This window comes from Perna viridis, chromosome 1, assembly GCF_037379345.1.
Source record: "Perna viridis isolate PV_CMFRI_1.1 ecotype Kerala chromosome 1, ASM3737934v1, whole genome shotgun sequence".
In the NCBI taxonomy this organism is placed as follows: domain Eukaryota; kingdom Metazoa; phylum Mollusca; class Bivalvia; order Mytilida; family Mytilidae; genus Perna; species Perna viridis.
Genome location: NC_142445.1, coordinates 16,120,527 through 16,138,211, shown reverse-complemented (window position 1 = coordinate 16,138,211; position 17,685 = coordinate 16,120,527). Strand labels below are relative to the sequence as shown.

Genomic DNA, 17,685 nt, shown 5'->3' with positions numbered 1-17,685 from the left:
ATATTGTTTTCACCCTTAAAACCAAATTTCATCCAAATCATAGCATTTTAAAATTTTGGCGGAAAAAAAGCATATGACGCTTGCCCTACCGCTGCACCTATGCTCCTTGTTTTTTTTGTTTTTTGTGTTTGGTTTGTTTGTTTGTTTGTTTTATTTTTTTTTTGTGGAGTCCGAGTTGCTCATTTGCTTTCGTTTCTTTGTACGTGTTATTAAGGTTATTTCATGTTCTTGTTGTGTGTAACTATCTGTTTTTCTGTCTGGTCTTTATCCTTGGATTATATTCTTTTGATTCTTCCTCGAATCTTGGTTCCCTTGATTACTCTCTCAAAAAGTACGTTTGAACACTGGGTGTCATTTCACCGTAATAACCATATTTTATCAATATCGGGGCATTTTGACATTTTGGTATTATCCTCAAAATCTTTATATTTCTGCAATTTGTAAGGTGGATTATGTGTGGAACGGAAGTGGCCGCATGTTTGTTCATACAATATATTTGCATATGGGTTGTAATTTACAATTATACATATACACTACCAATAATTTACCAACGTTAAACTAACACATTTCTATTTTGTACTGAAACTGTACTTTATTTTACAGTGACGTTACAGTACTGTCTTTTACAGTAATGTTACTTACAGTACTTTTTCAGTACTGAATTTTTCAGTACTGTTTCATTACCGAATTTTAAAGTACTGTTCCATTACTAAATTTCACAGTATTATTTCTTTACTGAAGTTCACAGTACGTTTTCAGTACTGTCGTTTACAACGCATTTTCAGTACTGTGTTAAAGAGTACATTTCTAATACTGTATGTATCAGTAAGTTTTTTTTTATTGTGTTTTACAGTATTATTTCAGTACTACATTTTTCAGTATAATTACAGTAATGTTTACTTTGAACAGCTGGTCTACCTTTGAAGACCGCATAGACATTTTTCAAAATTACATGTTTGAATTTGTTGTCTTATGCGACGTCACAATATTTATAACGTCATCAGCAATGATAAATACTAAACTATATAGCAACATTTCGACGTATGTGTTGTAGCAAGTTAGTACACAAAAACATGTATGTCAATAACGAAAAATACAACACATCCATTCTTATACAGGACAACATAAACTAGATAGGAACTCTTTAACCAGTAAAAAAGAGAAAAATCGAAACTTTGATATGCATGATGTATCTATCAACATGCTGAAATGTTGCCTTTTCCAAAATTTTCTGAAAAATGATTTATTAAAAGACGCCTTACTTGTATCCTTTGAAAATGGTAATAACTTTGGTTGACATCTATTTTTGCTCAAATTGTCGAGAAAGTAAAAAAATATGCTCACGATCCTTAACTTGCTTCATTCTTGATCAACTGCAGGACTTGACATGTATTATCGATCAGTTTACGATCATTTCTACTGTATGACGAGGTGTACATGTGGCATCGCAATAGTGCGCCGTAATATTTAGGCTGGTTGACAAGGAACAGCTAGATGAATGTACATAAATTCTTCCGACACCTAAAGGGTTTAAGTTACATTTATATGCACTGTTTCGCTCACCAAATTGACCCGGTCTAATTTTGTTAAACTTAAAAAATGAAATTTGGTGGATATGTTGCGTACAAGTTATAATTTTGTACATGATATAACATTTTATGACTTTATTTTTTCGATATTTATCAATGCGTAATAATTACTTTTTTATCAAATGTTTATAAGAAGTAAGATAAATAACGCAATGTACTAGACGTAACAAAAAACAGTAAAGAGTAAAAAAAATAAAGTCTCAAAAGAAAGAGTTAGGATTAGGGTTTAGGTTAGAGCTAGGGTTACAGTTGCTAGGGTTAGAAATAGAGTAAGTGTTAGAGTCGGGGTTAGGGTTAGAGTGAGAAAAATAGAAAATGAATAAAATCAATACGGTACAGACTTACATAACACTAGAGACTTGGGATTAGGGTTAGTGTTAACACAATAGAAAAACTACCAGAAGTGTTAGGGCTATGGTTAGAGTTAGGGTTTGGGTTAAAGTCAGCGTTAGAGTTAGAGTCAGGGTCAGGGTTAGAATAATAGAAAATGAACCAGAACGATACGGAAAAGACTTACAGAACACTAAAGACTTGATATTAGAGATTAGGTAATAGAAAAACAACCACAATGAAGATTAGGGTTAGAGTTAGGATCAAGGGTTATGGTCAGGGTTAGGATTAGTGTTTGAATAATTGAAAAACAAACAGAACAAGGATTAGGGTTAGAGTTAAGGTAAAAAAACAAACAGAACAAGGGTCAAAGTTAAGGTAAGAGTCAGGGTTAGAATTAGGGTAAGCCTTGGGGTAAGAGTTAACAAAATAGGCAGCACATGATACGGAATAGACACATTATACAAAGTCACATGGTTAGGTTTGAGGAAGTGCAAGGGTTTACATACAAAAGACAAGTCTAAAGAAAGTTAGGATTTGCTATAGAAAAAGTGTCAGAACAAACGTAAGGACTAGACCTGAAAAACTAAAAAATGTCTGTGTCTTAGATAATAATAGTGAATTAGATAATATGTTGGGTTATGGGATATAGGTTTAGGTTAGGTCTAGGTTAAAGTTAGATCTAAAGTTCGGTCTTTTGTTAGGTTTTGGTCGTGGTGGTCTATGGTGATGTCTTTATGAAAGTTAGTTGTGGAGTTAGGGTAAGATACAGGTATTTGTTTCGGTTCAGGGTAATGTTTAGGGTTAGTGTTTGGAATATAGTGAAAGCGATTGCGTTAAGTTGAAAGAAAACGTCATGATAAAATCAGAGCTAGGGTTAGGGTTAGAGTTTCAGATAAGGTTTATTGTCAAGAAAGTTGTTAGATTCAATCTTTAGATATAGACCCATGTCTGGCAAAGGTCAAGTTTGTGGTAAAATGTTGGGTAAGGGTTAGGGTTATGTTTAAGGTTGGGGTCAGATGTTGATGTTTGTCAAGGGTTAAGGTTAAGTTTGGATTAGAGTTAGGATTAAGGGTTAGGTTTCGGGTTAGGGTTAAGTGTATGGTAAGTATAGGGTTACGCCTAGTGTTATGCATAGAGTTAAGATCAGTAGATGTTGGCTTGGGGTTAAGTTTAGGGTTAGAGCTTCAGATAAGGTCTAGTGTCAAGATAGTTTTTAGACCGTTAGATATAGGATCAAGTCAATGACAGGGTTTAAGCTTATGGTTAAGTGTTTGGTTAGGCTTAGGGTTATATTCAAGGATGGGGTCAGATGTTGATGCTTGTCCAGGGTTATGGTTAAGTTCAGGTTAAGGTTAGGGGTTAGGGTTAGATTAGGGTACGGCAGATTAAGTGTATGGTTAAGTATAGGGTTACGTCTGGTGCTATGTATCGTACTTAGGTCAGTGGGGCTTGATTTAGGGTTAGGGTTAGAGTTTCAGATAAGGTCTAGTGTCAAGAAAGTTGTTAGACTCAACCGTTAAATATAGGATCAAGTATATGACAAAGATTACGCCTATGGTTAAGTGTTTGGTTAGGTATAGGGTTATATTTAAGGTTGGGGTCAGATGTTGATGTTTGTTCAGGATTATAGTTAATTTAGAGTTGGGGTGTATCTGACTTCAATCACACACACACATGCACATAGACAAACACACGTACATACAAAACACACACACACACACACACACACACACACACATCAATAAACAAACATTCACATACACTTATGGTAAACCAAACAATGTTCAAGAAACATTGAATCATATATAAACGAGAGAGAGACAATTGCTTGTTCTGGACAATATGATGAATTCGGTCACTGAATCTATCTCGCATCTCTCCACGAAATATTCTCACTATAAAAATATAAGTATCATGTTCTTGGTCCAGGATCTGTTCAACAAAAACTAGTATCACAAAACCTTCAGTCTAAATGCCCATTACCTGGTTGTGTTTAAAAATCCCAGAGACGTATCACAGGCCATGACCATGGCCCAACAAATGTTCCCCAAAAAGACAAACTACTTCATGAATTGGTACGAGTATGCCACCGCCAAACCCCACAGATATTTACTGATCGACATGAAACAGGGCACTCCCGACAACTTGAGATTGAGAAGAAACATTTTCCCATGGGAAATTCAGGATGTGTTCTTGGATGAGTATAGAGATGCAAAAATGATGTGTGGTCACTTCTTGTCAGACTCGCAAAGGAGATGGATGCATCCGGAGCAATAAAGATTTACAAGATAGTTCCCTATCGAGGGATTCATTTAGAAGAGGTCACCAAACAAGCTGCCATACATGTGCAATGGACGACAAAACGTGCACAATGCAAACCACAGAATGAAATGACAAAAGAAAGTGAGGCACCAAAAAGACATCGTGGTAGACCAGCTGGAGGAAAGAAAAAAGCCAATCAGAAAACATGTGACGTCATGCGCATATTCTGGACAACCAACTATTAGTTACTCATAAAAGCACCAAACTTGGAAATGAAATGTTACATAAAAAAAAACTACCACGGTTTTTTTTTTTGTTTTTTGGGGGGGTGGGGCAAATTCTTTATTGGACTGTAAGCATCTCATTGACAGAAATTTTAAGTAATCATCTGGTTGGAATAATAAATTCATGAAATCTAGGCCGACATCACAGTTCCAACATCATCTACAGGAAAGCTTGACAAGCCGTTTCCACTTTATATATTGTTATATTGTTAAATGAAATATTGTTATTAGAATGTGGAGTTATCAAAGGAAATATAGATATTAAAATGTTCGAAAATGGTCGATGTTTTAGGATTACAATCATAAATCTTTGAAAGATGCCGATAATTGTGGAGGGAAAGCATTATTCGATCACAAGAATGTCCATTTCCATTTGTGGACGGGTAACATTAAGAAATGCTTGCTTCCCATTTCACCAATATATCTAAGTTGTTTTTTGACGTAATTTGATAAAACAAACTTTTTTTGGAAAGAGCAGTTAGTGCTGCCGACGATTTCATATTTTTCATGACGTAATGATAAGATCAAAGCGTATTACAATATTACAAATATCTCCCCTTTAATGTGGACATTGTAAAAATGGAATGAAACCGATTTGAAGACAAAATGTTAGACATTTTTTTTAAATTATGCGAACGGCTTTTTTTTAATCGGGATTTTTATTAACTATATTGACATTTTATTACATAACCCCAATGAAATTATATATAAAATGTTCAGTCAGTCTTTTTGTTAAAAGCCTTTTTGTCACAAATCTTAATTTTTTCATCGTTGGGTACTTTCTTGCTTACGGTTTTAAAATATAACTACGAATAGTATTTTTACCAAAGTATATTCACGCTTAAAGGACTGTATAAATATTCAGAATATCATGTTTATTCTAAAAAAATAATGAGTTTTATTGTCTAATAGTAGATAAATACGCACGTATGTTGTGATGTCACGCTGTCTTTTTCCCGTCGTTTTCTACGCGTTGCGTGCTACCCAGTCTTTATCAAAAGCTTTTTTTTTGTTATCTAAGCGCAGCAATTTGTCTGTGTCTAACCAAAATGTCACAGCATCTAAAATTTGTATATTTTATTTATTCACGCGTACACCATTCGAACGAATTGTTCAAAAAGACAAATGGTGTTGAGTCGATTTCTTCATATACTTGTATGTATCCATCCTCGTCTATGGTTTTATCATTTCATTTTTTCTTTGGCTGACAAATGGGGGTATATATATATATATATATAAACGTCTCAGAATGTTACCACTCTATTCGGTACACTGCTCCATCGGATCAAATTGATACAGGGAAGATATATATAAACGTATAGAAAGGCCTGAAAAATTCCCAACGATGTTAGAACTGTCAAATTTGCGAAGCAAATGTTTGGTCGTTCCCTCCGCGGGACTAGAAATTGTACTGCTGTGACATCTATGGCAACACCGCCTGCACTACAATCAGTGGTCTAGGCCGCTGTTATTCAGACCGTATATATATATATATATATATATATAAACGTCTCAGAATGTGACGACTCTATTCGCTACACTGCTCCATCGAATCAAATTGATACAGGGAAGATATGTCTGTTTAGTATAATATTCTAAACAAAATATCAAACATATTCCAGCCATAAATCACATTTCGCAAGATTCTTTTTGTTTTTTTGGTTTTTTTTAAGTTATATTCTTGACTATTATGTGTAAAAGGAATCGCTTTAATCAAACGGTAGAAAGGGAATACAATTATAGTATGCACTTTTCACTATCTTAATTTAGTTTTATTTTTCAATTATTAATTTGACTTGGAAAAGAAAAAAAAACCACGTTTCTTCCACCATATGAAAACATTTCAAACATTGAATAAATTACCAGTGAGAATTTAACTTGCTACGATGAGGATTTAAGAAGTACGGTCAATTTTTAAACTGATATAGTCTGGTTTCAGCAGCAGGCATTATTAATATAGTAATGAACTTTACTCTTGATGATGCGTTTCTTGTTATAAGAGTATATTTAAAATATTATTATGTTGTTCACTTTTTAATATCACGATTATGTGAAGAATGTTTATTTCACCACTTGTCTTAAGAACAATATTATTATTCAGCCAAATATCAGTTTACATAGCAAACTGTTTTGATACGTGGGTTATGGTTGGTATTTTGTATTTAATAATTACCGTTTCGCTATTATAGTTTGCTTATGACCGGGAAGGCTGCCAACATCTAGATGAAGTGACAAGGCTAAAATCAAATTGTAATATTCTGTCTTTTTGTGAAGTTAAAAGGTGTCTCCGGTAGCTTTAAAGTTGACCAAAATAATGTTATGACAAAACTATTTCTGACAAAACGATTATAGATGATGAATGTTCAAAATGCAAACAATACAACTTCTGTACATTTTAGCTTCCACCGTTGGCAATTTCGTGCTGTCTAATTGTATTGCAATACACCACTCATAATTAACCGTAATGAAAGCGAACGGTTATGAGGAAATGCGCTTGTTCTAAGGCAGGACTGCTACGGTTGTTTTTTAACTTTCCCTTTTCGGTCTTGATATTTTTGATATTACCATCATAAATATATACTTTTCTTTTTGACTGTGCCCTCTGACTATTGCCAGGGTTTACAAGTTCAGTAATTGTGTTATTGTTCTAAATGAGCCTCCAACAGTTTTGAGTATAGCAGATATCAATACGCACGGTTTGCAATTATAATTTGCTCTTATAATTAAATATCATTCCTTTTTTTAACCTTCTTTAACGTACAACTATTTTATAATAATTTGACTTATTTCGAATAACGTAATACGGACACTTGCTTTTTCAGCAAATTTTAAAGACATGCATTACTTAATTGCGAAGACCGCAGAAAAGTACACTTCACTACTTGGATAACCGTTTCCATTTAAATTTATGGCTTGTTGAAAGAAGATACTTTTGCTTCATCTAAATATTTTAAAGAATGTTGATTATATTTAGTTTTATAAAGACTGGTATATATCATCAATGGTTACAAAATATTCAACTTTAATGAAAATAACAAAATCAAAAGGCTTTTGTTGAAATGTATTTTAGAGTAAAAGTAACAAAAAATATAAAGTCATGTGTAATCAATAGCATGTGTGCATACAACTTAAATGCTTAAGTGATATCGATAAATGTTAAAAAAAAAATGGAATAACAATACAAAACATACATTAATCCAAACCAAGGATAATCAAAATCAACAATCAACAAAAGTTAGATATTTTTTAAGTTGTGCATTTTAACAATGACTTGTGTCCTTTTGAATTTTTGCGTCACAAATATAGTTTCACGCACACAGAGAGGGCAGTTTATTTTGTTTATAGAGACACGTCATCATTCATAGTAGAAAACAAACCACTGTCGCTGATAGCTCTTATATAGATATAAAATTTCAGAGTAGATTTTGTCTTCAGTTTTTCAGTTACTGTTACATCAATAAAATGGTTAGTTGTTTCCTGCCACTGTATGACATCAGCTCCGCCCAGAAATGTTCCAACCGATACTTCATAAACCAAACGTCCAGTGTGTATAAAACAGTCCTGCCAGTCAACATGTACGACATCATCTGTTCTTGCAATTTTCATCGATGACCCTTCTGACGAATTACATTTTATTAAGACTGACATAAAACGAGAACAAATACATTCAAGAAATACCTTCGTAACAATACACTTTAATTAAAAGAAATTATAAACGTTAGAAAAGAATTAAGAAATTAATAATGATTTATGTCAGTAAACTTTATAACTGGAATACACAAGTCAAGCACAGACTAGCTCTTATATGAGGTAATCATCATGCCATCTCCGTTAATCATTGCCCATACCCTCTGACTAGATTTTGTTTTATCATATAAACAACGATATGCTCGCTGTATAGTGAATGTGAGGGTGGTACATTTGCATACAAATCTAAGCCTTGTACATAAAAAAAAACTTTATGAAAGGAAAACAAGATTTCCGAATGGCCTTATTGTACTTTTCATTATAATTTATAAGGGAAATATATCTTTGCCAAAAGTCTATTCTTCCATAGCAATACCATCGGGAACAGTTAAAAGATTTTGAAAGAGAAGTTCGATTATTGAAAATGGAAATTATCATGATAGATAATACAGAATGAACTTTGAATACAGAATATAAAACAAAATCTAAAAGAAATAAAGATGGAGTATCGAATGGTAGCGGCGACCAATGCCCAAATGATTACCTGTACTTGATTTTTATTCACACCATACAATTTCATGCATTACTGATCTTTGAATATATCATTTCTACTAACCTTTAACTGAAGGTGAAGATTGGTTAACAGTAATATTAGTATAGACTTGGCTACTTCTGATGTACATAGAATTGGTTGCAGCAACACTCGCTGTATAAACATCATTTTTCAGCGCTAATCCGTGGACGGACATGTATGTAACACCTTTATTTACATTTAAGATGTTATTCCTCAAATGAACGTCTCTGCCATCCAATTTAACCTTCAAATGCAACACAGACTACATTGGTAAAAACGGTAATGAATTTATTGCTATATTATTTTTATGACAGTTAGTATTTCTCATGATAGATATCTTAGACATTGGGCTACAAGTTGAATCCTGTATTTGTTGATTTATGTCGTTCAGTATAATAAACTCGTTTGAAGAATAAAAAAAACCATTAAATAGTTTTACCTCGACAAGGTATAAAAGTTGCCAGATAATTCAACAATGTTTCAGTTTAATTTTGTTTTTTCGAATTGATTCATAAATGGGAGGTATATGGGTACATACAAGTTATTTCAATGTCGATGCATGAGGGTGCATGGGCGTTATCTCTGTCCACGTAGTATGATATATTTATGCACTTTCAATATTGCATGTCATCTTTTAAGTGAAATGTGAAAATAGCTAGTCTAGTCTTTTATGTTCATTGTTTCCCTTTTAACGTCTTTTTGTATAAATTTGTATTGATAGGAGATGTGGTATAATTGCCAATGAGACCATCATCCACAAAAAAGCCTAAGCAACGAACAATAACTTTCTACATGTTGATTTTCGTCTTTTATGAATAGTTTCACATCATTTGTTTAAGGGCTGTTTACAGCTTGCTTTGTTGTGTGGGGTTTGCCAATTATTGAAGACAGTGCAATGACCTGTAAAAGTTTAATTGTTCGATGTTTGCCATTTGGTGAATGACTATCTCATTAGCAATCATACCTTATCTTCTATTTTTAAGGACAGTATAGTTAATGTAATTGGAATAATTCAATAAAGATGACATTGCGACCAAATAGATATGCAGATCAAGACCATTTACCACAAATGACATTATTTCATGTTGGTCGGTAAAACCCGTCCATTTCATTCGAATTGTGGCGGCATTTCCTTGTTCAAAATCTTCCGGATTGTATTCCGTCACAGGAAACGGAATTATAGTTATCTCAGCATTGTCACTAGATGGCGGTTTTTCTGATACAGTTACACCGTCTGATGACGCTGTTGTGTATAATCCTCCTTTGTTATGACATCTAACGGTAGAATATATAGTTTTCTGTGAAACAGATTCTTCGTCTAAGATAGCAGATGCAGAACTGAGGTCAGTGGTCTGTGTGAAAGATTGAAGCTCATTACCAAGTGGTTGTAGACCTGAAGAAGATTTATGATATAGATAAAATTATTGAATAAGTTTGAAATTCGTCCTTCCCTTCATCGATGTAAGCAAAGTCCCTTATTCCTAATCTTTTTTCTATAACAGCAATTTTTCTACAACCATGACACTGTCTCGTTACCAATATGCTAAACAATACAAAGAGTTGACCAACTGTTAGTGTACTGTAACTGCTCAGTTGATATTGTTAGAGTCGGTGAGTAGGTAGCCACTCACCCAAGAAAATTTACTTGGGCAGATGTAAAGTAAGAAGTCACTACAAAAGGTATCTACTTAACTGTTTCAAATTCTTATATATTCTTGCATTTTTCCTGTATTAATAATTATGCATGTATACATAGTTCTGATGAAATTTTATGCACATAATCTATATAAAAGTATAATTCCAATAGGAATCTTTCACACAAAGCCTTCATTTAAGAGCTGTAAAGCATAGTAATTATTATCTTTATATCAATACAAAATAGGAATAAAAAACAGCACTCGTTCAACATCTGCAACTTAATTAAAATCAATTTATTTATAAATCTCAAATCCTATTTTTAATCAGACTCAGTCCTAAAGTATAATGACAATGAACATCATAATAATTAAGACACTTTTTTCCAAACTATACAAAGCAGTGCAGTTAATCCACAATAAAATAATTTACAACTTCACAACTTGACACTTGAAATTTACTTATAATAAGAACTATACACCTTTCATTAAAAGGACATCTTAGTAGGACTATTCCAATTTTATAAAGTTAGGAATCAGCATTAATTTAGGCTTCATTTTATAATGATGTGTAAGACTTCTATGCAATGTTAAAAAATAAAGTAAAGATTTTAAAGTACTTTTCTAAATCCCGTTTTTCTATATTGCCTACAAAAAAAAATGAAGAAAATTTTAGTAAAAAGTTTTACCTCACATTACCTAGGAAAATAAGCATAAACCAGGTAGCTGCTTCAGAAATAACAAGGAGTTCTACAAGTGAGTATTCATCAAACTAGTCGGTATGAATACCCAAATAGCTTTTCGTCAATCTTTGGTATTGTTAAGTAGATTGATGACAAAATAATGTCATTATTGCAAGAAAATCGTTGAAACTAATACTGCCTACAGATTCACTTACCTATTGACCATTCACAGAAACTTATTCCTGATTCTGGATCCAACAGTTTCCAGTTAACAGCTATAGTGTTACTAGTCTGACCATCTATATCGACACCTGATAATATAAGACATATTCCCATCACTCACATGGAAGTAGTTTTTTTTTTTTTTTCGAAATAATCGTAGGTCAATCATGTTCTTGTTTTTTTAGGTTGGTGTTAAATATTTATGTGTCCAAATTATTACATTTACTATGTTACATGCATATATAACTATTGAAATTTAAATGCAATTTGGATGAACAGAGACATATTTAGTATTTAAACTATCTTCCATTATTAAATTCTCTTCCATTACGTACTCCCTCTATTAAAACCATCTACATTACATCCAATCACATGTCACAACATTACGATCATTTTTATATTCTTATAATTATATTGTGTTTTTGAATAGTTATTTGTTGGTTCGGAAGAAATGACCATTTAGTACTACATACCTGTTCCATCATGAACTTCCTCTAGTACTGGTGGTGTTTTGTCTATGTCTATCGCTGTTGAGTATGCTACATTTCTCAGACCAGCACCGTTGATAGCTACTACTGTTACGTATACTTGTGAAGCATGGACTAATGTCAAGTTATAATTGTAGGCAAATGTATTAACGCCAACACTCTTAAAATCCTGTAATTCAGCACTTCCCTCTGTGTTTCCTAAGTAGACAAAAACAATATGGTACTTCTTTTTGTTAATATTTGTTTATATTTCGAATTCAATAGGTTTCTGTTTTAGTAGACAATAAAAATACTGCCTGCAATAAACCACCGGAAACAAAATATCGAATAAAAAGGTGTTTCTGTAGGAGTGAATTCACAAAATATTTTTTTCTTTTTTTGATTCACATGACAAGGCAAACTTCATATCACCAATACAACACAGATCAGATTGATGATTGTATAACATATCTTATGAATGTCAATACCATATAATCAACATGTTAACTTTAATAAAGACGTCCAACACTCGCATCTGTTTTCAACCATTCCGATTTATAATACATTTTACAGGAGGAAATGTCTTAGCTTACCAACTGCCCATAAATATTCCTTAATTGAACTCTCGGGATCCACAAATTGCCAGGATGCGTGAATAGAAGACCATCTGTGTAGTTCTACTGTATGGACTTGTATAGCTGTATGATTACCAGTCTTTCCTTCAACTTCTTCGATTCGGATGTCATCAACCAGAAAACCCACGTGATTATCTAAACTACTAAATTTAATCAATGAAATAGCATGTTCTAATTTCGTGTAAAACACGTGACGATGCCACACTATATCAGACTGGTTTGACTTGGTGTACATTTGAAACACGTGTTCCTGTTGACCAAAGCTGACTGATCCTTCTACATTAGAGATCATAGCTTCTTGTATTGGTAGGTGTGTTGTCACGAACGAAAGTCTATAAATAGATCCGATATTCAGTTGTGTAACATTCTGTTGAATCACGCCTTTTAGAAATATAAAGGACCGTCCTTCATATGCTGCATTGACGTCAGAACGGATGATGATAGCACATCCCGCTACCGACCATGAAACAGGATGATAACAATTGTCGAATCCACAAATGTTTGTTGATGAAATTTCTGTTATGTTCATAAAACATCCGTGAGTATCTTCAAAGGATGGATTGTTTACATAATTGTGGTCCTTATGTACAAAGTTGACGGGTATTGGAGCTGTTGTGTCTACCTTAACTCCATTTGATGTCATGACATCTGATACGTGACCGACACTATCAGTTGCTTTGATTTTGCTGTATGCGGTTGCTCCTGTATATTAAAAAAAAGTATTACTCCATTTACAATCTTCAGTATATCAATAATATTATGCCTTCAATACTAATTGGTAAAATATGACTATACTTTGCAGCAATTTTGATATGCCTTTATTTTCATTAAGATCCCTTAAGATGATAGAAATTTCCAATTGTGATAAATAATAAATTTGTTTGTTTCACATAAATGTACTGACCGTTTTTTAGTGGCGTGTGTAAATTGAACGAAACAGATGTCTGCATTCCATTATTTTTCCAGGAAATAATGTCACATGTGTCGCCAGTCTTATCAGTACCCATGCACCATGAGTATTTTACGATACCAGACTCCATGTCCGTAAACCCGTGCCACCGAGATGCGGTTATATCTGATCTATTTTGGTAATCCATGTCATTTAAACCTGTTGTTTTGATGAAAAATAATTATTACTTATAGTTCAGTTCGCGTACAATATGAATCACTCATACAATTCATACAATTGATAACTTACACTAAAATTATTGCTTTGACAGTTTAAAATTACATTTTCCGACATTTTCAAAACAATAAAAAATGTTAACTTTGTTTTTTACCTTCATTCTAATTTTCATTATTTCATTTTTTTATGATTTATTATCATTCAAAAGCTATAATGCTTATCTTTAACCTATTTATCTTACCGATTCCATCATAAACTGAACCACATATAGGCTTATAAGCATCTACCATTACACCATCAGAAGACGCTGTTGTCTGAAGTCCCGAGTGTGTTTTAGCAACAACGTTACTATAGTAACGCACACTAGGGCTCATGGCAAGGCGGCTGATGTTTAAAGCTGTTATTGTAGGGTCTATGTTTATATTTACGGTGTGTAAATCTGTACCTTTATAAAGTATATTATACTAAACAAGTTTGCATGATATCAATTATATATTCCTAAGATGATGCAAATAGTTTGTCTTGATAAGAGAATAAATATTATTTCCAGTAATCCAATACTGTATATATATAAGACGAACCTGTGTATTTTATTTGTTTCATAATAATTACAAAAAATAATTAACAAAAAACTCTAAATAGCAATGAAGTCATTCTTCGCGTTTATCTTGCAGTAAATATAACTGTACTGGGGTTAATGCAAACCTAAGGCTTCATCTTGACATTAAACTATGTAGAACACAGTCGTAGCATAAACTCATTTTCAGTATTTATCTAAGGCATTTGACAAGTTTTAACTTTAACTTTTGTTTTATTATTTCTGAGACTTCAAATAACATTTCTTAAAAAACTAGTTACCTTCGGGATAACTACTTAGGTACACGTTAAACATTTTTATATTTCCCGGTGATGACACGAACACATTCTTCCAATCAACTGTGTATAAAGATCCTTGTTCGATGAAATCAACATCAGCCTTCCAGAAGTTATGAATCTTTTCTGAGACCTTTATGCAAAAATCATCTGACAATATTTAGTTCAAGAAGTAAACGTATTTTCAACAGATTAATAAGATTTTAAGATTCTTAAATAATAAAAACATCCTAGTAATTTGACCTTCATTTAAAAGATAAAAGAAAATATGTTTTGAAGGGTAATCAAAAATAACATAATCCAATAACAATACACACACATAACAAAGAACTCACATGAAATAATCAACATAACATGTTCATAGAAACAAAGTAAAAGACCAATCTGGAACCCCACTAACAAAAATTAGAAGAATGGACCAGGCTCCAATATCAATTTCTAAAAATTAATGCATTTTGATAAGTATTTTTTTTATGAATCCTAACTAATACAAAGAGTAATCTAGAGAACCAAGGATCGAACAAAAAATTAAAAGAAGGTTATCTGAGGTAAAGGATCCAACAAAGAACATGAAGTAACCAAAATGACACGTACCTAGAAACAAAAGCAAATCAGGAACTCGGACTCAACCAAAAGTTAGAACATGGACGTGGTACACCGGTAGGGTAAGCGTCCTCTGCTTTTCCAGAAACACTCACAGAGTTGCTTAAAAATGTCAACTCCGGGGTAAACAAAAGAGGAAAGGAAAAGTATGACATTATGAACAAATCGATTTGCATGGTACAGATGGATACGCCGTAACGACCCACGAGTTCATGACGACGACCATAAAATTTCTGTATCAACATTACTTTATTGGAGCATAATCCATATTAAATTTAGTAAAATGTCTAGTTATTTTACGTTGCTAAATATGTTTTCTTATTACAAAGCAATTGCAAGGAACATGAAAATTGTAAAAAAAGAAATAGACCTACTGCAGTTCCACGTAGGTCATTCACAAGTATAGAGCGAGATTGAACTGTGATGCCATTGGATTTAAATACAGCAAACTTATTACCACTATACCAAACTCTGACAAAGACGGAGTATTTATATAGTTCTTTTAATTCTTGTCCTGCAAGCAAAGAGTTGATAAAACAATAATAATCACAAAGTTTCGACCAACATATCGTTTAATAGTTCACTGTGACCAAACCATAGCAGCAACGAAGGGTATAGGTTTGAGTTTTTCGTATATCATCTTTGCCAATGAATGATTAATAAAAGTCATTGTTTCTTTATATGAATTGATTTATTATTAGGAAAATCTTGTATGGTCCTAATTTGTTTTATACACTACAAAGCTTTTCTTTCGAGGCTAAAACGTAAACCCAACCTGGCTTTAAACAAAATACTGCTTCTTCTTTCTGTCCAGAATGTCTCCATAGTGGGTCTGTTGATGTATCAATAACACCTTCTGGAGAATCTTGAGAAGACAGACCAACACTCCATTCATACCTTAAATATACCGAAGAAAGGAGGAGCAGGAGGTTTAGTGGGCTATATAATCCTGTTTAACATACCATTTCTATCGGAAATGCCTGAACCAAGACAGAACCAATACTGTGGTTTCTGGTTTCTGGCCTTAAACCTAATATTGCCATTTTGATAAAGAATTTCCAACTGACTACTCCATTTGACTATTGTCTAAAGTGTTTTTATCATTCATTTAATGATTTAAAAAACTGAAAAGCAATAGTACTTGTTGCAGTTTATCCTTTTATTCCCTAAAATGAAAAAAAAAATACCATTGAGGGGATAAGCCCTGTTGTTTTGTGATCTTCCATTTCGCTGCTAGTAAAGAACTGCTAGGTGTAAACTTTACGTCAGACTGAGGAGATCCAGACAGATCTAGAATGTCATCGACAGTTATCTTTGTGTTCTCTTCTACAATAAATAAGCAAATCTAACTTAACGACATTATGTACATGTCATGACGTACATGAAATTATAAATATCATAAAAGTGATGTTATTTTTCAAGTTAAAGTTTTATGGATGAGTAATGGTTTTTGGAAAAAAGTTCTCTTCTCACGGAATACGTTAGTACGGTGATGGAATATTGCGTGGGAAAAATAAATCACACGGTAGATGACGTTAACGTTCAATCTTTATACGAAAAGCTGACATTGTTTCAATCTCCATTCCGGGTTGCTCATTTGTTATAGTTTCTGTGTACGACTTTTTTTACTTATTTATTTATTTTTTATTTTATTTTTTTTTTGTGTGCCTGTTTTCTCTTTACATTTGGATTATAATCTTCGCTTCCTAACCGAATCCTGATTCTCTTGGTCCCTTTTCAATTCTAAAACAGCATAATCAAATCTTAAGATATTTATCACAAAGAAAAGTTGACATGACGTCATTTTAAAACCAACTGTACTACACATCAAATCGACATACTTAGAAAGTCTTCTATCTTTTATTATTATTTTTATATAAAACACAGGTACTTAGTCATAAATTTACAATCACTGACACGACTGACCTGCAATTACATCCGTACAGGTCTGTCCATTTATATGACAACGTTGGCCTTTTGGAGAACAAACACAATGTCCTAAACAAAATAGAGCATCACATCTTCTGACCAGATCCAAATATCCTCCCGATATTAACCGGAACTGATAATGAATCATGTGGCTTCTCAGGCCAACCTAGAAAGGAGTATATTACATATTAGTGTTTTTGTAAGCGTTTATACTTAAGTTTATAACTTACAGGAAAGGTTGTATTGATTAATTGAATATTTACCACCTTAAAAAAAACATTTTCTACAAAGAGAGATTTATAATAAAGTTTTGTCATTTTTCATATAACTTTTACAAGAGTATATTGCAAAGTGTTTACAAATGTACATTCATAAGTAATGAATTATAAAGGCTAGGCTTTACGATGGAAAATAAATAAATTCTGCAGATATATGTAAACAAATGAACATGTACCACCAAGATTAAGGTATAATTTAATTTTAGTTGATTCTTAATCTTGACCAAGAAGCATTTTCATGCGTATTCACTGAAGTACATTTCACATTTGCAGTCAGCTTGTAAAGCCTACACCTATTATATCTAACATTTGATTATGGTTGTCATTATTTACCTTAATAACGGAAGTAGGGTATCACCTTAGGATCATGTGTTATGCATAATCAGTTTGTATTATTTGTACTTTTTGATAGGATAATTGTATTTATCAACATATTCATCAAATCTTAAATGTTGTAGAAAAAAAGATGATTATCATGCACGCTAAACTTTGTGTTAAATGCTTTT

The 17,685-nt window shown here is 32.8% G+C and overlaps 1 protein-coding gene across 6 annotated transcripts in view; it reads right to left on the bottom strand.

Annotated features, from left to right (window-relative positions):
- Positions 1 to 7,511: 7,511 nt before the first annotated feature.
- LOC148627454 (uncharacterized) overlaps positions 7,512 to 17,685 on the bottom strand; it is a 56,684-nt gene continuing 46,510 nt past the window's right edge. For 4 of the 6 annotated variants that reach the window (XM_088573514.1, XM_088573532.1, XM_088573523.1 and 1 more), the window contains 13 exons: positions 16,899 to 17,067; positions 16,160 to 16,298; positions 15,748 to 15,869; positions 15,347 to 15,486; positions 14,355 to 14,502; positions 13,738 to 13,941; positions 13,275 to 13,478; positions 12,329 to 13,072; positions 11,742 to 11,954; positions 11,262 to 11,357; positions 9,794 to 10,122; positions 8,772 to 8,973; positions 7,512 to 8,109 (listed from right to left, as the gene is read on the bottom strand). In XM_088573514.1, coding sequence (XP_088429640.1) covers positions 7,808 to 8,109; positions 8,772 to 8,973; positions 9,794 to 10,122; positions 11,262 to 11,357; positions 11,742 to 11,954; positions 12,329 to 13,072; positions 13,275 to 13,478; positions 13,738 to 13,941; positions 14,355 to 14,502; positions 15,347 to 15,486; positions 15,748 to 15,869; positions 16,160 to 16,298; positions 16,899 to 17,067 — 3,012 coding nt within the window. In that variant the 3' untranslated portion in view covers positions 7,512 to 7,807. The remainder of the gene's footprint in view (positions 8,110 to 8,771; positions 8,974 to 9,793; positions 10,123 to 11,261; positions 11,358 to 11,741; positions 11,955 to 12,328; positions 13,073 to 13,274; positions 13,479 to 13,737; positions 13,942 to 14,354; positions 14,503 to 15,346; positions 15,487 to 15,747; positions 15,870 to 16,159; positions 16,299 to 16,898; positions 17,068 to 17,685) is intronic. The other 2 variants (XM_088573545.1, XM_088573554.1) reach the window with 2 other exon arrangements.